Source organism: Acinonyx jubatus, chromosome D3 (assembly GCF_027475565.1).
Source record: "Acinonyx jubatus isolate Ajub_Pintada_27869175 chromosome D3, VMU_Ajub_asm_v1.0, whole genome shotgun sequence".
NCBI classification, from domain to species: domain Eukaryota; kingdom Metazoa; phylum Chordata; class Mammalia; order Carnivora; family Felidae; genus Acinonyx; species Acinonyx jubatus.
This window is the reverse complement of record NC_069392.1, coordinates 21,442,482-21,465,161: the sequence shown is the minus strand read 5'-3', so window position 1 is coordinate 21,465,161 and position 22,680 is coordinate 21,442,482. Positions and strand designations below refer to the sequence as shown.

Here is a 22,680-nt window from a genome sequence, read left to right as displayed (position 1 = left end):
GGGGCAAGAGGATGGGCGGGACCCTCCCAAGGATTGGCTGCCGTGGCGGCTCTGGGCAGGGCTGGCAGGGCGGCTGGCGCGGCTGGACGGGCGGCGCTTGCAGAATCTCGGGGACGGTTGCTGAGGGGGACTGGGATCCCGGTCGCGGCGCCTTCCGCCTGACCGTTCCTAGTCTATCTGTCGGATCCCGAGTGACCTAACCTGAGCCCGCGCCGGACGGGTGGGCCGGACTGAGAGGTGGGTGTGCAGGCCTCTGGGTGGCACCAGGACCCTCGACGGGTCCTGGGGGTGGAACCCGGATATCTGAATTAGGGTTCTGGGACTCCCAGACGTGGAAGCTCCCACCCATCCACGGGGGCTCTAAGCCATGAGATAAGGTTCTAGACTGCGGGAAAGGATATCACGGACCTCCAGGAGGCTCCACAACCCCCAGGGACCCTAGACTATGGGAGCACACGCCTTGGGGAAGGTCCCACATTACTCTGAGGCTTCTCTCAATCCCCGGAGACCCCAGACTATTTGTATGACAGGGAGCCCTGTCCCGCAGCAGCGGCAGTCCCTAAGGACTTCCTGGGCGTCCTAGATTATGCATTAGCGACCCCTGCCCTTCAGTAGACATGGGGGAATTCAGTGTCCATGGAACCTAAGTCTGGTGATTGCTGAGTGACACCCTTGGGGTTACCCCAAAGTAGGTAGATAAGAGGCAAGGACCCCCCCCCCCCCAAGATGAAAGATGGGTGGTTGACACCCACCCACGCCTAAGGGGATGGGACAAGCAAACAGCGACTTGAACTGGCAGGGTCTGAAGAACCCCAACTGTATGAATTAGGAGCCCCCTTCAGACCCCTTTACCGGATGGGGTGACTCGACAAGTGACTGTTCTGGGGAGGGGGAAGGCATGACTGAGAGATGAATCATGGGGGGGGGGGCAATCCTGGGGCCATTTCAGTCACCATACATTAACTAAGCAACTATGGTGTGTCAGGCTGTGGGCCCTCAAATTCCATAGACATGAGGGCTGCAGGAAGAAGGAAGGAGCTGCACTAGGAGGTTGGGCCATTTGGGGCCATTTTGATGCAATGATGGAGCAAAAAAAGCCCCTAGGGGCACTTTGGAAGGGGGCTTCAGAAGCCAGAAGTGGCCAAGATTTTGATTAAATCCGTTCCTGCTCTTTGGATCTTTGGAATCCTACTTTCCCCTTGTGACAAATCCCCGCCCTCTCCAATCCTCAGTTTGCCTATCCAGAGGCTGGATGTGTCAGGTTCTGTAGGCCATTTTAGCTGGGGAATTCGATTCTAAGTGTGTAAATTGGCAGGAGGAGCCGGTTGCCTGGACACCTGGCTTCATGAGGTCTGGGCAACTGGCATCAGGGGGAGGGCAGGAAGGGGAGGAGAAAAGAGGAGTGTGTATAGAGGGCTGCCCTCAAGAACTGGAAGACAGGAGGTTACCTCTGATGGATTAAATCACCTGGAGTAAGGAGGGCAAGTGGCAGCAAGGATTTGGATATGGGCTCAGCCCACAGAGACTGAGCTTTTGGTCCGAGTGGGGGCTGGGCAGGCCCTGGGGATGGGTGGGTGGGGCAGGAAATGAGTCTGGCAGGCACCCCCTGGTGGTGAGCACGGCTGTGGTGGACCTTCTCAATCCTCTAAGCTCTCTGATGCTTAAGACAGGGTGAGGGCCCAGTTTAGGCCACACAGCAGGCTGGCATTGAGTTCGCTGTGCTGGAACCAGGGACTCCCACACTTGGTTTAAGTTTTTCAAAATACCACCCTAGGGCAGAGAGCAACCCCCAGCCAGCAGCCACAGGTAGCAAGAATGGGACACCAACAGATTGTCATGGGTTAGAGAAACTGAGGCACAGGGCCCAAGTGCCTGTGGTTTCTAGACGTCCCAGCAGGCCTGATTCATGTCTGTCCCCTGCAGATTCCTTGAGCTGGTGTCAGGTGCCACAGGCACCAGGAATCTCACCAGGAGGGGACGGACAGAGCTAGGAGCCATCGTGATGGCAGATGAGGCCTTAGCTGGGCTGGACGAAGGAGCCCTGCGGAAGCTGGTAAGTGGCCCGATCATCCCTGCTGTGATAACAGGCAAGCCAGGTCAGAGGCAGGGCCTGTCCAGGCTACCTCTCAGCTGACAAGAGGAGGGGAGGGGGGAGGATGAGGGCTCAGGGGAACAGGGCTAAACCTGTTATGCATGGCTGATGCAGAGGACCCAGTAGCATGTGCCTGTCTGTGCCAGGTGCTGAGGCCTGGTCCCTCCCAGTCCCCCCACTGCTACCACCTGTTTAAACAGTAACTGCTGAGGACTCGCCCATGTGTAACCACAGGTGTGGGGAGGCTAGATTTTCTCTCCCAAGCAACAGCCTGGGCAGTGTCCACCCCTGGAGGCTGGCCCAATGATAATAGTAGCAGCAATGATTAAAAATGCCAGGGCACAGTAGGGGTCAGGCTGGATGCTAGACCATCTCACAGAATGGTTACAGCAGCTCCAAAAGCCAAGAGGGCACTGTGGCTCAGAGAGGTGAAATAACCTCCCTTAGGGCACCCTGCTAGGAAGATAGAGTGCCAGGATCCAAACAAACCCCAAAGAGGGCCATGGGGGACCATATCTTGGGTAAGTCAAGGTCAGAAGAGCCCATAAAAAGAGACAGGCTTTGGGGGCCCTTATAAGCTCTGTCACTTCTAGTCTGTCATTTTTTTCTGAGCCTCAGTTTCTTTACCTGTAAAATGGGAGCTGGAGATGTGTGCAAACATATATGTAGGTCCTAGAGTTGGCATGGGGATGGAATGAGGCATGGGCCCAGATCTTAGGGTGGAAGAAGGATGGGCCCACTCTTTCCTCACTTTCTTGAGGCCCTATCTAACCATAGCCTCCCCCCTCCCCCATTGCCATGCACAGAAAGGCTTTAGGGCAACAAAAGAGGGCAGACATGTACCCACGATCAAAGGCAGGGAGCTGCAGCACTGGAGGGGCCAGAGCTCTGCGCCCACCCTCCCAGCTCCGCCCTTGACCCTTGTGAGGGTGGACAGTGGAGGGGGAGTGGGATTAAAGATTTACCTTTCCTAAGAGAAAGCAAGTGACCTACCCACCCCCATACCATTCTTCCGGACGCAGGGGTCACTCGGCAGTGTCCAGTGCTGCCATAACCTACCCAAGGCAGTCAGACCAGCACCTTAGACTCTCTGGGTGTCTGCCATCGCCACAGCCAGCTGTGTGCTGGATTGGTTTCCCAGGGGTTCCCACCACGTCAGCTCGACCTCCCCCCTCAGGTCAGGAAGTCAGATGGGGGTAGTAGACGCAGAGCGTTCCAGAAAGAAAGCCAGGTCCCCGCGCATCTCCATCTCTAGGGGTCCACTCTGAGGCTCAGGGTTCTCCAGTCGCCACTCCCTAACCCCATGCAGAGTTTGGGTGCTGGGTTTTCAGAGAAGCCAGAGCGGTAGCTGTAATCGGCCCAGCCCCGCCCCCTCCCTGGGAAAGGACTAAACCACTCGCTGCCCCTCGTCTGGGGGCGGCAAAACCGCCCAAAGTCTTTCGCACCCCCAGACCGGTTCCTCCACGGCCGGCGCCCCGCCATTACTTCGCCCGGGCATTGCCGAGGGTCCCGCCCAGAGCTCCGGCCTGGCTCCCGCCGGCCTCGTGGCAAGAACGGCGGCGTCCCAAGCCGGGCCCCTCCCCGCGGGGTCGGGCCTTATAAGGGAAAGCTGGCCGGCGCCCCAGCTTCGGGCCGATTGGGGACCCGGGCAGCCGCTTCCGGCCTCCGCTCCCGCACATTCCTGTGGACGAGGCGGGGGTGCCTGCGCGGGATGGGGGCACTTGGGGACAGGCACGCCGCGTGCCCCTCCGCCACATACCGGACGCCCTCCTCCTCAGTCCCGGGTTCAAGTTCAGGCTCCGACGCTCCCTAGCTGGGTGACCTAGGGAAGCTGCTTAAGTTCTGTGAACTTCGATTTCTTCTCCGCAACGAGAGACATTAAAGCAGGCGGTGGCGGGGGGCTTCCTGTCTGGCTCCCGACTGGGCGCCTCGTGCTGGGCTCCCCGGGAGAGGCGTGGGCCGTGCCCTGCCTGGGAGGGCGGGCGGTTCCGGAGCCTTCGGACCTTCAGCGCCCCCTGGCGAGGTCTCGCTCCACTGCCGGCCCGTCCCCCATGGGACTGAGCGAATGCCTGGAAAGTCTCCTGTATTGTGCTAGTGGGGAGACTGAGGCCCAGGGAGAGCCAGAGCGGGTCAGACCCCACCCCCACTCCCAAACGGCGAGGGCAGAAAGGCCCGGAGACCCGCCCCCCAGGAGGAGGAAGTGCCCTCTTTCCTCCCGGGAGAATTTCACTGGGCAGTTTCAGAAACCGCCCTATCCCCTTCCCCTTCCCTCTGGTGGACAATGGCGCTTTGTACTTCCTTCCCTCCCTCCCACAGCCCCCTCCACACACAACGGTGGGGCCTGAGAGGGTAAGGAATATAGGATGCACAGCAGGGTTACTGTGGCCAGGCCTTTGCTTTCAGGCCCAAAGGGGAAAGGTCATGCTGGGGAATGATCAGTGGAATGAGGTTGTCCTTCCCCCAGCCCCATCCCACTCACTTGGGGAGAGTATCAGACAGGGACCAGGGACTTCTACTTTCCAGATGGGGATAGTGAGGCTCCTAGGGATTACAGAGGTAGCCAAGTTTCCACATCAGGCTGTTTTCAGAGATAAGAACCCAGTCTCTGGAACCCAGGGCATTGGGAAGGGGTACCCAGGAGACAAAGGGCTAGTCATTTTATCTCTTAGCCTCTTTACCCTCTGTCTGTCTCTGTCTCTACCCTCTGGTCTATCTCTAGTCTAGACTAGAGAGGGTTCCTAACATAGTATGCGAAGGTCCTTGAGGTACCCACCATGGCAGACACACCCCAGCAACAGAGCTATCTTCAGCCCAAGGCAGACTCTGGAGTCCTAGAAACCTGGGTTCAAATCCTGGCTCGGCTCATTTGGCCTTTAGCAAATGACTTCTCCCCACTGAGCCACAGTTTCTTCATCTGTCAAATGGGAGTAATAAGGTACCTAGGGTTTCTGTGAGATTAGGACAAACTGGGGACTCAGTGCAGGACCTGTTAGATAGGTTCTCAATGTTACTGATATCTCGTATCTTGTACTCTTTTGCCCTTGCCTCTCTCTCCTTCTGAGTGGCTGGAACCAAGGAGGGGGTGATGTTTACTGCATGTACAGCTATGAAGGGGGGACCCCAAGTCACTGCCCCCATCCCCATCCACTGCCCTGAGGTGGGAGTCATTGTTCCATTTGGCAAATGAGAAAAACAAGACACAGAGAGGTTAAGGACATGCTCCTGACCACCCAGCCAGGACTGGACTGAAGCTGGAGCAAGCTGGGGGTTCTGGTCTGAGCCTCAGGGACCCTCCCATAGCTCTTCAGCAATGTGGAGCCTGAAGGAACCATGGAGGGATCTGTCCCCCGGGGCTCTCCCTACTCTTTTCAGACTGGGACAAGTGATGGCAGAGTTGGGCCAGCCCATGCACCCTATTGTAACTTGGACCCCCACCTGGGAACAGGAAGGAATGATGGGGGAGGAGCTATAAAGAAAGGAAGTAGAGGGTTCCTGGACCCTCCCCCTGAATGATTTGGGGAGTGGGGACAGAGGAAATCACTTTGCCTATACTTGCTCCTATTTGGCTCAGGCCCATACCAGGGATTTATCTCAGCCATTATCTTCCTGGGGTCCCTGTGCCAGTCCTCTCTCTCTTGAGATTGGGCTGGGGAGGTGGGTGGTAGCAGTGTAGGGGAGGCAACAGAATTGACTGACTCTGCCCAGAAAAGGTGCCCTTTCCTGAGAGTGGTTAAACCAACCATCTCCAATTTCCCAGGAATTAAGGGGCTAAGAAGCTGGTGGGAGCACCTGTCCCTCATTGATGCCCTCTCTAGGGCCCTGGGTAGACTCTAATGCAGCTCTATTATCTGAGGGACTGACCTTCCTACTCTGGGCCTTGGCCCCTTTGACGGTGGATAGTGCTGGGCCAGTACAGGCAGGAAAAAATAGCCCCCAGCCAAGCAATAAACTAGGACTCCTAAGCACCTGCCCCTGCCTCAGTTTTCCCATCAGTCCAGTGTGGATGAGGCTGCCACCCCCCAGCAAGACTGTAGTGCTTTGGGACTAGAACATGGGAGTCTTCCTTGCTCACAGGGTGGACTCCATCTGCCCTAATCACCCTTCCTTCCCCAGGGACACTGTTGGGGCCCTGTAGGGTAGCCTCCTTCTTCCTGCAATACTCCCTGGCCCTTGGGAATTTGATGAAGGACTCTGAGTGACAGGAGTTGAGTCTCAAGAAGGAGTGCCTGGCTTGGCACCTGGCACAGATGGGCAGTTGCTGGCTGCCCACTCTGTGAACCATAGTGCACAGTAGGCTGTCCAAGAGCTCTGGTTCCATAAGCCAGGTCTCCCTGAGACCCTGCGTGGGTGGGAGGGCAGGCTCGTGACAGACATGTGGCAGAGAGAGTGGAGACAGACCACTCATTGTGGCCCAGGCCAAGCTGTGGGCAGCTGGTGCCCGCCCTCCGCCCCTGGCAGCCAAAATGATTTGCCCCTCACCCCCGCCTGCCCCACAGTTGGAGGTCACAGCGGATCTGGCAGAGCGGCGGCGCATCCGCTCAGCCATCCGGGAGTTGCAGCGGCAGGAGCTGCAGCGTGAGGAGGAGGCCCTGGCATCCAAGCGCTTCCGTGCTGAGCGGCAGGACAACAAGGAGAACTGGCTGCAGTGAGTGGCCAGGGAGGGATGGTCATGCAGGTGGGAGGAGTATGTGCCAGGGCTCGGCTTGTGTTGTGCAGGCAGGCACGAGCACAGGTGTGTCCGCTGCCCATGTGGGTGTGCAAATGGCAGTATAGGCAGGCATATGGAATATACAGGGATGTTTATGGGCATGGACCACTCACCAGTCATGGAGTCCTGGACACACCCACGTAGATAACACGTCTGAGCCTGTGGTATTAGTGCTCACATACATGGGCATGCATGTGCCAGCATGTAGCCAGAGGGTGTGCTTAGCTACCTACTCCTCTGTGTACCCTGTCCTGCCCCTACCCTCAGCCCACATCCTCCATGACTTGGCTATGGCAGTAGGAGTTATAGTCATGATGTCCCTGCAGCTCTCAGCAGCAGGAAGCGGAGCAGCAAGCTGCTCTGGCGCGGCTGGCAGGGCGGCTGGAGTCCATGAATGACGTGGAAGAGCTGACTGCACTGGTGAGGCCCAGGGCAGGGGATGTGGCAGGGCAGGGGAAGACCTGGACTCCACAGTCCAGCACCTGCGGCCTGTTTCTCACCCATAGCTGCGAGGTGCTGGTGAGTATGAGGAACGCAAGCTGATCCGAGCTGCCATCCGCCGCATAAGGGCCCAGGAGATTGAGGGTATGTGCCCTGCCCTGGCCCTACCCTGTGTACTGCTGCATGCCACCCACAGCACCTGCTGGCCACTCACCTGACATGTTTTCCTTCCCTTCCAGCTGCCACGTTGGCTGGGAGGTTGTGCAGCGGGCGTCCCAACAGTGGCTCAAGAGAAGAGAGCAAGGGGCGGGCAGCACACAGGCTGGAACGGTGTGAGGTAAGGAATGTGAGCAAGGTAGGCGGGTAGCCCAGTGTCCTGTGCCCACAGATGCTAGCAGCACAGAGCACCTACTTGTCTTTGCTAGACTGGTACCTCATGGGGTGGGGAGGTGTTTGGGGGACACTATCTCACACCTCTGCCTAGTCTCTTGGATAACCTCTGGCCACATGTCCCCCAATCCAGACTTTGTAACTTCCCCTCAAAGCCAGACTGTCTACACAGCTCCTGAGTGTGTCTCCCTTACCAACTTGCTGGCCTGCCTGCTTCCATAACTACATTTCACCCCACCATGGCCATCCAGCCTCCACTCAGTAGCCAGTGCAATCTCCCTGAAATGCAGATCTGAACCTGACCTCCCTAGCTTAAACCTAGCCTGAGGCTGTCCTTCTCCCTCCAGACAGCCCACATCCTTAGCTTGACTCTACATATCACACCCCAGCTGACTCTCTGGAGCACTGTTCTCCAGGGAGTATGGGTGAGAGGTCGGGCCATGGAGGTTCCTTCAGTGGCCAGCAGAGGCCGCTGGTCCCAGTTCTTGAAGGACTCCCCCTCCGCGCCACCCCGCCCCAAGCTGCCCCCCCCCCCCCCCACACTCTGATTAACCAGGCCAGGATCAGGGGTCAGAGGCCTCTGCTCCAGGGATCTGTTAAGGTTGGGAGTCCCCAGGAGGTCTCCTGTCATCCCCAACCCCTGGCATAGTATCTAGTCCTCTTTGAACCACGCTTGACCAGGCAGTGCCAGGAGGTTAGGAAGTGAGTATCAGAGACCTCCCATGGTGTGCCAGTGCCCCTGCATGTGCAGGTGTGCCCACAGGAAGCTATGCCTAACCCCTCTGCTTTGCATGCCCTGCCCTGGGCACCTGCCAGCCTGGGGAGCCTTGACTGCATCCTGTGGGTCTCCCACAGGTGCCGGAGCGAGAGAAACAGAAGCAGCAGGCAGAGATCCCAGAGCCAACCCCAACCCCCCAGGGCACCAGCCGAGATGTGACCACAGTGACACTCCTGGTGCAGGCCCCACCTGGGGGCACACCCAGCTTACCTGCCTCACCCGTCAGTTCACCTACCACTGCTTCTCCTGAGCCTCCACTAGAGCCTTCTGAGGCCCGGTGTCCTGCTGCTGAGGCTGTGGGCAGCCCCGAGTCACCCTCCAGCCCACCCAGGGCCACCAGCCCTGAGCCCCAGGAGCTGCCAGCCACACCCAGCACTGAGAGGCAGGCGGTCAACAAGGTGAGTCTGGATGAGGGACAGGGATGCCAAGCAGGTGAGCTCCTCAGTTTGGGAGTCAGGCCCTGCCCATGATATGTCTCCCCTGCAGCTCCTGCCTGGCCCCACAGAGCCCCCAGCTGTCCAAGGCCCCACCAAAGGTCCCTCCGACACAAAGAGAGCAGGTGAGGGTCCCCATAGGGGTAGCTATAGGCCTCCCCTTCCCTGTCTGGAAAATGGGCTCTAATGCCTAGACAGCTTCAGCTTCCTCAAGAGGAAGCAGTCCCTAACACTCCTCCCACTGCCCTGAAGTGTCCCCACCCCCAGCCTGGCCCTCCCCAACCCCCATCCCATGGCCAGAGGCCTCCCTGCAGCCTTGAAAGGCAACGGGCCTCAGGCACATTCTTTTCCCCAATAAGGAGTGCGCCCATCTCCCAGCTGAGGCCATGGGCAGTGCTGGACAGTGGGGGGGGGTGTCCTGTATCCCCATCAGCAGGAAGGATCTGGGCACCCTTCCTCCAGCCTAAGCCTAGCCCAAGCCCCCAGGAGTGTCCAAGTCATCCTAGGGTCAGTGCAGGAGGAGAAGGAGGAGCCTATAAGAGAGATACAGCTGAGTGGGGAGGCCAGGAGCTATGGGAGGTGCAACATGGGACGGGGAGGCTGGAATACAGGAAGGGGTTGGGAAGCTGAGGAGGTGTGGAGGAGAGACTTATGAGAGGCGGAACTTCCATATCCACTCTCCTCTGTCTTTCCCCACCTGGCCATCTCTCCAAACTGCCAGACCTGGCTGGACCCCGTCCCTGCCAACGCTCCCTGTCCATGCTCAGTCCCTGCCAGCCAGCCCAGAACCGAGGTACTACCTGTTCCCACTATTGCAGACTTGGGGCAGTCCCTGTCCCACCCAGTCACTGATAACCCTCCTGTCCCTTCTAGAGCCCACCACTCTTGCCAGTGGACCTTCCTCATTCCAGCGGGCTGGCTCCGTGCGGGATCGTGTGCGCAAGTTCACATCTGATTCTCCTATGGCTGCTGGGCTTCAGGAGGGTCCACCCCGGTTGGTCCTGGGTCCCTCGACCCCCACAAGACTCCTGGGCCCCTCCCACGTCAGCACTACTCCTGCCTCCTCTTCCAACAGCTCCTCCTCACGGGGCCCCAGCGACACCTCCTCCCGACTCAGCAAGGAGCCACGAGGAACAGCCAGGCCCCTGGCCCAGCTTCAGAGCTGCCCCCGGGAGGAGGGCCCCGGGAGGCGGGGCTTGGCTGCCAGGCCCCTTGAAAACAGAGCAGGGGGGCCCGTGGCCCGCTCAGAGGAGCCCAGTGCCCTGCTTCCTGTGCCTGTCGGCACTGCCGAGCCAGGGGCCAGTATGAAGACCACATTCACCATCGAGATCAAGGATGGCCGTGGCCAGGCATCCACAGGCCGAGTGCTGCTGCCCACAGGCAACCAGAGGGCAGGTAGGCCTCCCCCCTGTCTCCCCACTGCTGGGGATGAGCATTTGCAGACAGCTCTGCATATAGAACGAGTGCTGTGGTCAGGCTTCAGGGTGTCTCCAAAGGATGTGCTGGGAGCAAGGGGCACCATTAACCTTGGCTGGCATTGCCCTCACCCCAGCTGATCTAACAGTGGCCCTTCTCCTCCTCCAGAACTGACACTGGGACTACGGGCGCCTCCCACCCTCCTTAGCACCAGCAGTGGGGGCAAGAGCACCATCACCCATATCAGCAGACCTGGGACCCTGGCGCGCCTGGGTAGCGTCACTCACGTCACCAGCTTCAGCCATGCCTCCCCTGATAGCCGGGGAGGCTGCGGCATTAAGGTGAGCCCCTTCTTACCCCACCAGCGTCACCATCCATCAATCTTATATAAACTGCTTCAGGATGTAGGGCTAGCAGGATTCCTCTGCTCCATTCCTCCCCCACTGAACACATGGGGAAACTGAGGCCCAGAGAGAGAAAGTGGCTACCTACAGTCCAGAACCAGTTGGTGGCAGAGCTAAAGGCAGACCCTAGTGTACCAAGCCACTAGGTGTGTCAGAAGCTTACTCTGTACTGGCCTCAAGCTTCTCACATGCTGATCTCTGGTCTTTAGTCCAAAATAGGTTGGTTGATTCCTAATGAACAGATGGGAAAATTCAAGCTCAAAGAGGATGGTGAGGACTTGCCCCCTCTTCTGATGGCCCCAGTGCCCCTGTTCCTACTCCATACTGGAGCTCAGCCCCAAGAAGCAAAGCTGCTGATCTGCTCATCCAAGATCAGCCTAGCCTGTTAGGAGATTGGAGATTAGTGATTACCATCTGCGTCAACATCTCTGGGGGAGGGGGGGTTGAACAGAAACATTGATGGGGGACAGGCAGGGGGTGCCAGTCAGGTGAGGCAGCAGCCTAACAGGTGCCACGGGAACTGAATACGCCGCATCCCTCCATTATTCATTCCTGAGCCTGGGATCAGCTGGCTGGAAGCTCAGCTGGGGAAGGGATCCCCAGTGGGCCGCCTGACTGCCCAGATAATGTCCTCTGTGCTGCACCAGGGACTGAATGGGACTTTGGTTGAGGTGAGATGGCTAGAGCCAGCTTTGGGCCTTCTCAGGGGTAACAAGGAGAGGGTGGGGGGAAGAAAGCACCCTTACCCCCACAGAGCAGGACTTAACTGCTCTCTGCCAAGAGAGTGAGGGGATGGTAGCTGAGGCCCTTGCGGTGGGTGGGAGGTGAAACAGTGAGCCCTGCATGTGATACCACTAACGCATCTCAATTTCCCCATCTAGAATCAAGGGAAAGCAGAAAAGTACCTAAAATGTGCTCAAAGTCTGTGGTTGTATCCAAGCACCACAGACAGGCCAGAGGATATTTATCTCAGGGACGAGATGCTTGTTATAGCAGATTGCTCAAAGTCCCGCCTCTCTGTGCCTCCATTTCCTCCATTTGTTCAAGGATTTCTAAAACAGCATGGCATGAAGGCAAAGGAGTGCAGGCTCTTGGAGTCTGGCAGACTGGATCCTCACAGCTAATGCAAATGGTAGCCCAGGCAGGCCCATTTATTGCTTCCTGCCTCGGTTTCCCCATCTGTGGGGCATGGGGCCCTGGCCTAGGTAATTCTTCAGAACCTGTGCAGCTTTGCTGTATTGCCAGTCTGTGATCTCTGCACGGCCAGCACCAGGCCTGGCCGTCTGCCTGCTTGGACAGGCCACCCCTCCCCCACAACCCCCTCCACAAGGAGCCCAGAATAGGTTTCTATTTGGGCCACAGCCCCAGCTGGCGGGTGGCAGGCTGGGAGGCCAGCAGGGGCGGAGCAGGCCCCCTGCCCTTGCCTTCGCCCTCAGGCCAGCTGCAAAGACTCTGACACTGCCAGCCAGAGGCAACTGTCCCTACCACTGTCCCCATCGTCATCCCACCACAGAGCCCCTGCCATCACCATGCCGGGGGTACCAGGGCCCGGGTCTGAGCTGGCTGCAGCCCTTGAGGAACGATTGCACTTGGCGTTGGAAGAGCTGCGGGCAGTGGCTGAGGCAGGGCGGGCGGCAGTGACCCAGGCAGCTGAGGCAGCTGCCTCGGCCATGGAGCCAGTGGCCCGGGCAGCTGAAGAGCTGCGGGTGGAGACAGCAGCACTGAGCCGGCGGCTGGATGCACTGGGCAGGCAGGTGGAGGTGCTGAGCCTGCGCCTGGGGGTCCCACTTGTGCCTGACCTTGAGCCTGAGCTGGAGCCCAGTGAGCTGCTCCTGGCTGCTGCCGACCCCGAGGCCCTCTTCCAGGCGGCTGAGGATGCCGGGACCCCTGTGTTCCACCCGCCTGCCTTCAGCACCCGCCGCCGCTCCTCTGCTGGCCCTGCCCGCAGCAGCAGTCTCGTAAGTCCCTATGGGCTGGGGGGACAGGGGTGGTTTTGAGCAGGTTCTGCCCCTGCTGACTGACCTTTGGTGTGCCACTACCTTCTCTGAGCCTCAGTTTACATATCTGCAGAGGGGACTGGAGTGCTAGTGCTCTAACACTCAGGCAAGAGAGTGCCAGGCTCCTGGCCCTGAGGCATGCATGGCGGCTGCCCTAGCAGCCCCTGGCCAGGGCGCAGTCCCCACCCCCACCCCTACTATGCCCCAGTCAGGCTGAGTCTCCCTAGAGCAGCTGCCACCTCAGCTCTCCTTACCCTTACAGCAGACTGAGAGGCCCTGCCAGGAGGAGAGGGGCTGTGATAGTTGGGCTGGGGGCTTGTCTGCAAGTGCTTAGAAGATGTCCTGGGAGGGGTAGGGTGCTAGGTTGGGGCCACAGGCCCTTTAGAGGGTAGTTCCCAGTATGGAGTAGGGAGCAGGAGCAAGCTTCAGAGAGGACTTGGCTCTGGGCAGTCCCAGTCAGACACCTGGTCAGGAGCCCAAGGGCCCTGGTCCAGCCCCTTTGGGGTGTGTGTGTGTGTGTGTGTGTGTGTGGCATGTGCTGCCTGGGCACTGGCCCAGGAGGGCTCAGGCCTTGGGAACTTCCAGGACAGAGCACAGTCTGCTTGGGAGGAGGCTGGGAATGAAGCAGCAGAAAGAACTCAGGTTTAGGAGATAAGCTCAGCTCAGACCCCAGGCTACATCACACTTCTAGGACTGTGGGCAAGTCATGCAGCTACCCTGAGCCTCAGTTTTCCCTTGTGTTAAATAGGGACAGTAAAATCCCTAGTGCTTATACAATGCTTACTACCAAATGAAAATCACCGTTGTTGACGCAATTCCACGTACACGGGAAGCCCTACAACAAGGCTGTCAGTGCCTCTTCTCTGAGTCTGACACCAGACGGCCATCTTTGCACAGGCAGTCTGACTGGTTAGTAGTTATTTCCAAGGCTGTGCCAGCAGACCCACGGCCCGGTCCCCTAACCATTGGCATGGGCATGGTTGGTTTTGTCCACACCCCTCCTTAAAGTCCATGCCCACTCCCCACCCTGCAGATGGAGCCAGAGCCAGCAGAGCCCCCGTCTGCAGAAGTGGAAGTGGCTAACGGTGCTGAGCAGACCCGGGTAGACAAAGCACCAGAGACACGGAGTCCCCTGAACACTGAGGAGCTGATGGCCATCGAGGATGAAAGCATCCTGGACAAGATGGTATGGCCAGATCTGGTGGACTAGGGGTTGGCAGGGAGCAGGGACCAGCAGGCACCAGGTGGGTAATGACAGGGGTTCTATCTGCAGCTGGATCAGACTACAGACTTTGAGGAGCGGAAGCTCATCCGGGCTGCGCTACGTGAGCTCCGACAAAAGAAGAGAGGTAGAGAGCCTGTTGCCCCACCCTAGATCCAGTTGCTCCATTCCCCAGCTGCTCCCTTTACTCTGGGGTCCATTCATGGACATGCTAGTTCAGTACCTGCCCTACCCAGCTTCTTCTCTAGACCCAAATGTTCCCTTGCCTCCTTCTCCCTGGATCCAGCTTCTCCCTTCCCTAGCTACATCTCTCCCCCTGACCACCCCAGTTATACTGTCCCCAACCAGCTTCTCTTCTCCTTCCCAGACCCAGGTACTCCCTCTCCTAGCTACTCCTTCTTGGATCCCATTGCTTCTCCACCTACTGCCAACTACTCCTTCCCTGAATCCAGATACTCCTCCCAGCAGCTGCTTTTCTCTCCTTGAGTTCCACTGATGACCACTGTAGCTCTGCCCCTACCCAGCTTCCCCTTCTCTGAGCCCAGCTACTTCCTCCCTGGACCCAGCTATTCATTTGCTTGGATTCTAGATTTATTTCCTTCTCTAGATACTCTCTGAATCTAACTGCTTCCTCCAGGCCCCATTGATGGCCACCTGGCTCCTATGCCTGCCTACCTACTTCTTTAGGCCCAGTCACCCCTTTTGCCAGCTTCTCTCTCAACTACTCTTTCCCCGGATTGAATTACTTCTCAGGTACCTCCAATTACTCCTTCCTTGGATCTAGATATTTCTTCTTCTAGCTGCTCTTCTCCCACCTAAGACTCATTTAAAGACCCACTCAGCTACTAGCCTCACTCAGCTTCTCCCTCCCTGAATTCTGCTACTTCCTCGCTGGATCTGCATATTCACTCTGGAAGCTACTCATTCCCATAGAAATTCCCTTCTTGGATCCAAATACTCCCCCTTTGAGTTCAGCTCTTCCATATTCCTTTGTTTCTCCCTGAGTCCATTGCCACACACCACCTCTCCCCCAGCCCCTGCCAAGTTATAGCTATCCCCTTACCCTCAGCTACTCCTAGAGAGGGTCCTTGTCCCCTGTGTCTTCAGTATTTCTAACAAGTTGCCCCCCCCCACCCCATCTTGTGTGCCCGTGCATATGTGCTCTGTGGGTGATGGGTGGCCCTTCTGGGCATGCATGGGGCATCCCCCACCCAGACCAGCGGGACAAGGAACGGGAACGGCGGCTACAAGAGGCACGGGCCCGGCCAGGGGAGGGCCGTGGCAACACAGCTACTGAGACCACCACGAGGCACAGCCAGCGGGCAGCCGATGGCTCAGCTGTCAGCACTGTCACCAAGACTGAGCGGCTCGTCCACTCCAGTAAGAGGCCAAGCAAGGCTCAGGGCTCCAGGTGGGAATATATCCACCCCACTGGCCCCATGGCTCATATTCTTCCTCTCATCCCCTGCCCCTCCAGATGATGGCACACGGACGGCCCGCACCACCACGGTGGAGTCGAGTTTTGTGAGGCGCTCGGAGAGTAAGGCCGCCTGGTGTCGCCCTGTGCCTGACTGCCTGCCCACTTCCTCAGACTCATCCTCAAGCTCTCTCTCCGTACCTTCATCTGTGTGTCTCTCTGTCCAGCAGTCACTTTCTCTTCTCTGCCTGAGGCTACCACCATCCCTCCCACAATAGCCCCCTGCCCTATCTCCTGATGTCCAGGCCCAAGCCCTCACCCTGCTCCTCTTCCCCTTTATTGCAGATGGTGGTGGCCGTACTATGGTGCAAACCAAGACTTTCTCCTCTTCATCATCCAAGAAGATGGGCAGGTGAGCATAGGTACCCATCCCTAGACCACAGAGGAGTCAGTGCCACATGGGACCTCACTATATACCCATTCTGCAGAGGGGTAGACCAAGGTGCTTTAAGGTGATAAGCATACAGCCAGGGAGAGTCAGAGTAGGAGTCAGACCACTCCTACTCCCCTTATGATCTCACCTATTCCTCAGCCACACCACTGAGAAGGCCAGAGATTTGCTCAGGGTCTCACAGCTCTTAGTGGCAGTGATAGCGTTGAGCCCTTAGAGAGGCCTGCCTGCCAATGAGCTGCCTGGTGGCACTGCCACTTCTCAGTGTCTGCAGACCACATCCCATGTCACAGAGCACCTTTGCACTTTAGCCCCATGAGGGAGGAGTACACCTCTATCATACAGAGTGTATCAAGGCTGTTAGGAGCAGAATTCATACTGGAAACCACAGGCGTCCAAGAACTCTGACTCAGAAAGACCTGTGTTCGTGCACTGCCCCCCATGCCCTCTGAAACCTGAGGCCAGGGGCCTGTTTCCTCATCTTTAGTGGAAATAAAGATGCCCTCCCTCCTTGTGAAATTTAAAATGGCACATAGGAAAGGCTCAATAGACATAAGATTATTATTATTATTATTATTATTATTATGCTGGTAGGTATTATTAGTTGCTAGTGCCCAGAATCTGAACTCATGTGTAATTTGATCATGCAGTGAGCCTTCTCAGAGAACTGCCCCCAGGGCCAAGTCTGTTGAAGGAAAAGAGTGGCTCCCACCTTCTTCACCTTTGAGCCTCAGTCTACCCTGTAAAATAGACGTGATAAGGACGACTCCCTTGCGGGCCGGCTTGTGGGTTGTGGATATACCACAGAGTGTAGAGTCTGGAGCACGACAAGTCCCTTCCCTTGGCAATTGGGGGTTGAGGCTCAGGAGCGGCCTAACAGTCGCCTCCTTATCCCCCCCAGTATCTTCGACCGCGAGGATGAGGCCAGCCCACGGCCCGGCAGCCTGGCTGCACTCGAGAAACGCCAAGCAGAGAAAAAGAAAGAGCTGATGAAGGCACAGAGCCTGCCCAAGACCTCAGCCTCCCAGGCGCGCAAGGCCATGATTGAGAAGCTGGAGAAGGAAGGCGCCTCTGGGTGAGCGACAGTGGGCGGGGCTGGGCGGGGCCTAATTCGTGCATGGGGCGGGGCCAGAAACGGGAAAGCGCTGTGGGAGCAGAGCTGGGAGGGGCCTGAAGGACAGGGAAGGCGGGGCTTGGAACCCACTGGGTTGGCCACCAAGGCAGCACGCCTTGTGACCTGCCTGACCTGCCTGACGTGCCCCTGCAGCAGCCCTGGTGGACCCCGTGCAGCCGTGCAGCGTTCCACCAGCTTTGGGGTCCCCAATGCCAACAGCATCAAGCAGATGTTGCTGGACTGGTGCCGAGCAAAGACACGTGGTTATGAGGTGAGCTCTACAAGGCCAGGCAGCCCGGCCCTTCTTTCTCCTACTCCCAACCCCCACCCTGCAGCTCCGCACCTCCCTCTTGGCAGAACTCCTCACCCCCTGTGCTTTTCATAGTCCCCATACCTGGCAGGGACGATGGAAGCCCTCTTTTGGGATGAGGAAACAGGCTCAAAGGAAGACACACAACATACCCTAGATCCAAGAATAAGTGATTAAGTGGGAGGGCCTAATGAGGGCCCAGTTCAGAGCTAGACCTCACCCTCCGAGTCCCCCCTCATTGCTCTTGAGGGTAGGGGTGGAGGTGAGGGGGCTTGGTAAATTTCTGTAAGTAAGGAAAGGAGTGAAGGAGACATAACCATGGTCTTAGCTGGGTGGTGCTGGGCCTCCTGGTTGCTCTGTGACTGTAAGTAGTAGACAAGGGAGTTGACAAACTTAAAGGATGCTCATGTTCCCACTGCCCATCCCCTGTGCAGCCTTGGGCAAGCTATAGGGCCTCTCTGACCCCAGTTGCCCTATGCCTGGAATGCCAAATGCTGGGGGCAGAGAACTCATAGGGAAGCTGACCAGTCCTCCCACCACCCATACGTAGCACGTGGACATCCAGAACTTCTCCTCAAGTTGGAGTGATGGGATGGCCTTCTGTGCCCTGGTGCACAACTTCTTCCCTGAGGCATTCGACTATGGGCAGCTCAGCCCACAGAACCGGCGTCAGAACTTTGAGGTGGCCTTCTCATCTGCTGAGTAAGTGTGGGCCCCAGTCCTGCTGGTGTCAGCTGGGCATCTGGGACTGGGCATCTGGGCCAGGCCCAGCTGCCCCAAGGCCCCTTGAAGCTGGCCAGCTGCACTGTCAGACAGCGGCTGAGACCCCCTTCCCCAGAAAGCCCCTGTCCTCTCCACCCTGCCCACCTGCTGCTGAGTGTGCCAGGTGCCTGCCGGAACGAAGGAGCCGCCGGCCCGCCTACCAGCCCCGGCCAAGGCCCACCAGGTGGCCCTGTCCATATCCCCTCCATCCTCCCTCTGCCCCTTACTCCCTCTCTCTCTCCCTTTCTCTGTCCTGCTCTCCTCCCACTATCACCAGAGCTTCCTGCTCCCACGGGATCCCGGCTGGAGATTCCAAAAGGAGGCTCCTGGCCTGGGCACCGTGCCCGTCCAGCCTATATAGGTGTTGCCAAAGGCTTATATAGGACATTAGCAAGCCCTCCACTTTGGAATCGTTGCCCCGTCTGCTCACCTCACCCTCAGCACCCTCCATCTGTCTTTCCTTCTCTCCTTTTCTCTTTCTGGTTCCCCCAGATTTCTTCCTCTTCCTCCTCCCCCACCTCCTTTCACGCCTCCCTCACCTCCCCTCCCTGGGGCACAGCCCTCCTCTCCAACCTCAGTGCCAACGCCATTGCCCCCCACCCCATTCCCGCTTTCCCCAAGAGTTCTCTGCACCTGTGACTGGTCTGGCCCCCCACCCCTGTCTGCATTGCACACCATTAGTGATGGGTAGTGAGCGGCACGTCCACAATGGGAAAGAGGCATGCGGGGGGGGCCGGCAGACTGCAGCACTGAGAACGTAACTGAACTCTTGTCTCTGTGTGTATGTGTATGTGTGTGTCTCTGTGTTCTCCCCTTTCTCTTCTCTGCCTCTTCCCCCTCTCCTCTCCTGGGCCCTGCCTCCCTGCCCCTTCCCGGCCCCCTACCCTCCCCAGGACCCATGCGGACTGCCCGCAGCTCCTGGACACAGAGGACATGGTGCGGCTTCGAGAGCCTGACTGGAAGTGCGTGTACACGTACATCCAGGAGTTCTACCGCTGTCTGGTCCAGAAGGGGCTGGTAAAAACCAAAAAGTCCTAACCCCTGCTCAGGGGCCCCACGGTGAGAAACGCCTCCTCGCCTACCTGCACTGTATGCTGGAATCTGCTCAGAGGGGCCCAGAGAGAGACTGGGAGGTGGGTGGGAGAAGCAAGGGGACCCCGAGAAGAGCCAGAAGGAGCCAGACATGGCCCTGTCTTCTGGTAGTTCAGGGCCTAGCAGGCAAGACCGTTCTTTTAATGGGGCAGTGATGACCCACATGAGCAGAACTGAGATGGAGGAAGCCCAGGAAGGAACCCCAGAGGAGGTACCTGACCCAGCCTACAGCTCCAGGACAGCTATCTGAAAAAAGTGCAAACCAAGCTAGGATCTGAATAACAAGTTCAGGCTAGAGGAGGGAGAGGGAGTCCCAGGCAGCAGGGTGAGTCTATGTACAGGGCTGGGGGCGAGAGAGATGGAGAGCGTAGCATACATACTCAGGAAGGGAAGGAAGTTTAGTCTGGGTTTGAAGGGGAGAAGAGAAGGAAGTTTAGTCTGCATATGAAGGGCAGAAGGGAAGGAAGTTTAGTCTGGGCTTGAAGAGGAGAAGGGGCCACAGGAGTTTGAACTTCCTCCTAAAGACAGGAGTCATAAAAGATTTCCAAACAGAGAAGGGGTCTGGTTAGCATTCTAGAACAATGTCTGGATGAGGGATGGGGGTGGTGAAGGAATGTGCTAGATAGCTGGAGCAACTTAGAAGTAGGAGAGGCTGACTGATGGATTCAGTTTGGGGGTAGGGGGAGAAGGAGGCTCAAGAAAGCCTACTAGGCCTCAGGTTTGGGCACTGGGGAATTGGTGGTGCCACACTCCTTGGAGAGCTCAAGAGCAGGGCCAGTATAACAGGAAGATGTTTCTGGTTAGGGTTCTGGGTCTTCAAATCAGCTATGACATTTTCTCTCTAGTTACCTTACCTCATGGCTACAGTAGGAATTCAGGTCCTGAGCTAACTGTCCATTCCAGACAAGTTGCTCAGAGAAGGGAGAGAGGTGGCTCAGAGTCTTGGAGGTTTTAGGTCAAGAGACTGCTGGAAACTAGAACTCCATATTCCCCACTTAGAGGCTCTTTTCTCTACCCCATCACTTTTCCCACCCATTGTGCAGAGAGAAGAAAAGTCAAAGACCCAGAGGGAGGGGATTCCCCAAATGAGTCAGGGACAGAGCTAGGGATATACTCAGATGCCCCTCAGGGCCTGGAGCCATGTGGGGGGCAGCCCACATGTGTACACATCCACCCATAGATAAGCTGTGCAGGTGAGAGGAGGATGGGTTTGGTTTTGTCTCCAGGTCATATATGGACTTACAAGCTGCTGCCCAGCAGACTGGCCTGGAGGGAAAGGGGCCCAGCCCAGCCCTGATCCAGTTGGAAAGTGTGACTCAGCTGTGCTGTTGCTCGAATTGCCCTCTGTTTGGCCTGTCACTGGGGCAGCTGAAGCCCTGAGCTGTGAGCCCCAGTGTAAACAATGGCTTTATAAGGTCTCCAGGGAAGACACCAGAGGTGGGAGGGAGCTCCACGCTGGGGAGCCCAGGATCCCTGAAGAGATAGCCACAGTTTGAAGAAACTGCACAGAGAGGCTGCCTTCTTCACCATAGTATAGCTGGGAAAATAAGTCCGGTCTGGGGCAGAGACGCCAAGGACACATAGCACATCGGCAACAGAGTCAGAAACCCCCTCACTCATCTAAGTGCTCCCAAGGTCTCAAATGAGGCAGAGAACTTGTTGCTATAAAGATGGGAAAGTTGAGTCACAAAACAGGGCAGGGCTTTATCTAGCACACACAGGTGATCAAGGGTACAGTGTGGACTGAAACAGAGGTCTTCTGCCTCCCAAGCTTCTTTATGAAGGAGTCTAGGTGAGCTAGGAGTAGGCTCCAGTCCTACCATGGTCCCAGGTTTGACCTTGAAGGCACAAGATGGAAGGTAGTCCTGGGCCCATTGGTGTGTTACCGATAGGAGCCATTCTTCCCTGTATGCTTTCCCTGCCAAAGGAAACTCAGTTAACGTGGACTTACGGGAGGGGGCAAGGCAGAAGAGGACTTGCTCTGGGAGAGGAGGGGAAATGGAGCCAGGGAGCAAACTCTAGCTTTAGAGCTCTGGGGCTGTCAGTTGCTTAGTAGCTGCAGTCCATTCACCCCAGAGTGGGGAGATGACTCTTCAGTAGGGAAGAGGGGCTCCAGACAGGTGTCAACACCCAGGGCTGGGGCACTTAAGTCCCAGAAGGCCCAGCCTTGTACCTACCAAGCTATGGGAACTGAAACAAATGAATTCTGCTCTGTGACTCAGTCTCCCTCTGTAAAGTATGGCTGGAACTCTGGAGGATGACAGATGGATGGTCCCACTCTTGAGCGTGTTATAGGTGTCCTGTCTGTATTGCTTGGGACCCTCATCTGCTTCTCCTGCTCTACCCAAGGAGGGGGGTAAGGGTTAAAGAACTATACACACACACACACACACACACACACACACACACATACACTGTCTTCTACCTCCTGTAGCAGGATTGTCCCCTGGGGCAAGGACAGGGGTTCCCAGGCCTCTCTACAGGAGGTACCAGGCCAGGCATCTGAGAGATGCCCAGAGGGTCACTGGGGCGGGTCCTGGCTGCAGAGAAAGGTGTGCCATTGGTAAGGCCCCTCTGGATTCAATGGCCCAACCCAGAGGCTTTTGCCAGCTGGAGTGTGCCATTGAGGGTATGCAGGAAGTGGCCCTCCAGAGAGAATATGGGTGAGGTCTGGAGTCAGGAACCTCCAGGGCTAGGGGTAGAGACCCGGACCCTGCCCGGAGTGGGATGGGGCATGGCTCTCCTCCCATCTCCACCCACACCTGCTAGGCCTAGCTCCCCATAGTGATGCTTCTAGGCTTGGGTCAGTGGGCCCTGGGGTTTCCTGTCTTCCCAGAAAGCTTTTATCCCTTCACTCAATTAAGAATCTGGAGTTTATGGAAGACCAACAGGCTGCAAGCAGTGAAAAGACCTCCGGATAGAGGGTAGCCACAGGAAACGGGGCCAGCACTGACAAGTACCCCCGTGCCCCCTTCCTGCAGGATGCTGGTGGACTGCGTGCCCCTGGTGGAGGTGGAGGACATGATGATCATGGGCAAGAAGCCCGACCCCAAGTGCGTCTTCACCTATGTGCAGTCGCTCTACAACCACCTGAGGCGCCACGAGCTGCGCCTGCGCGGCAAGAATGTCTAGCCTCCCTGCCGGCACGGCCAGCCTACGGCAAGATGACCCCACCATCCAGGCACCATCCCCTCCCTCTGCGCCTGCCCACTGCTGCCCTGTCTGTCGCGACACCTTGCCCCGCATACACACGCTGCGTTTTGATAAATTATTGGTTTTCAACGACCCTGACTCCTCTCAGCCTGTCTTGGGGGTTGAATGGAGGGTAGCTTGGCAAGGTGTGCACACATCCCCACTCCAGCAGCCAAGTATTTGGGGATGCTGGGAGTCTTAGGGGGGCTCCTATTCCCCACCCTCCTGCAACAAAGAAGGAGTCAAGTCTCAGTTAAGGCTGAAGAGGATTTAATTGAGCTGGGGAGGGAAGAAAGGGGGGTTAGCAAGAACCCCCAACTCCATCTCTGCCGGCTCTGGGACGGGGCGTCGGCCCTCAGCGAGGGAGGTGTTCCCGGGACGCTGAGCGCTTCATTCTGTCCCCAGGGCTCAGGCGAGGGAGGGAGCGGGCCCGCATACCCGGACTTAAAGGTCAGCGCGG

General features: G+C 57.5%; 1 protein-coding gene across 8 annotated transcripts; it reads left to right on the top strand.

Moving 5' to 3' along the window:
- The first annotated feature begins 83 nt into the window (after positions 1 to 83).
- Positions 84 to 22,313, top strand: SMTN (smoothelin). 8 transcript variants are annotated; one of them, XM_053206702.1, is made up of 21 exons: positions 85 to 237; positions 1,924 to 2,053; positions 6,589 to 6,737; positions 7,127 to 7,220; positions 7,307 to 7,385; positions 7,481 to 7,578; positions 8,487 to 8,807; positions 8,896 to 8,968; positions 9,565 to 9,636; positions 9,717 to 9,837; positions 9,919 to 10,238; positions 10,428 to 10,600; positions 13,694 to 13,846; positions 13,934 to 14,009; positions 15,098 to 15,262; positions 15,360 to 15,422; positions 15,645 to 15,711; positions 16,652 to 16,825; positions 17,018 to 17,135; positions 17,725 to 17,876; positions 22,010 to 22,313. In XM_053206702.1, exons 2-21 carry the CDS (start codon positions 2,003 to 2,005, stop codon positions 22,158 to 22,160), a joined length of 2,670 nt encoding a protein of 889 aa, XP_053062677.1. In that variant the 5' UTR covers positions 85 to 237; positions 1,924 to 2,002; the 3' UTR covers positions 22,161 to 22,313. The 8 variants fall into 8 exon arrangements, with proteins under 8 accessions (XP_053062675.1, XP_053062678.1, XP_053062677.1 ...); XM_053206700.1 differs by having other exon boundaries at positions 84 to 237; positions 9,717 to 10,238; positions 17,021 to 17,135; XM_027050864.2 differs by having other exon boundaries at positions 9,717 to 10,238.
- Positions 22,314 to 22,680: the final 367 nt, after the last annotated feature.

Excerpts from the sequence above, each read along its gene's own strand:
- SMTN (XM_027050868.2), top strand. The coding sequence starts at position 2,003 with ATGGCAGATGAGGCCTTAGCTGGGCTGGACGAAGGAGCCCTGCGGAAG. Across the intron at positions 7,579-8,486 it reads ACAGGCTGGAACGGTGTGAG|GTGCCGGAGCGAGAGAAACA; the intron begins GTAAGGAATGTG and ends GGTCTCCCACAG. Across the intron at positions 17,136-17,724 it reads CAAAGACACGTGGTTATGAG|CACGTGGACATCCAGAACTT; the intron begins GTGAGCTCTACA and ends ACCCATACGTAG.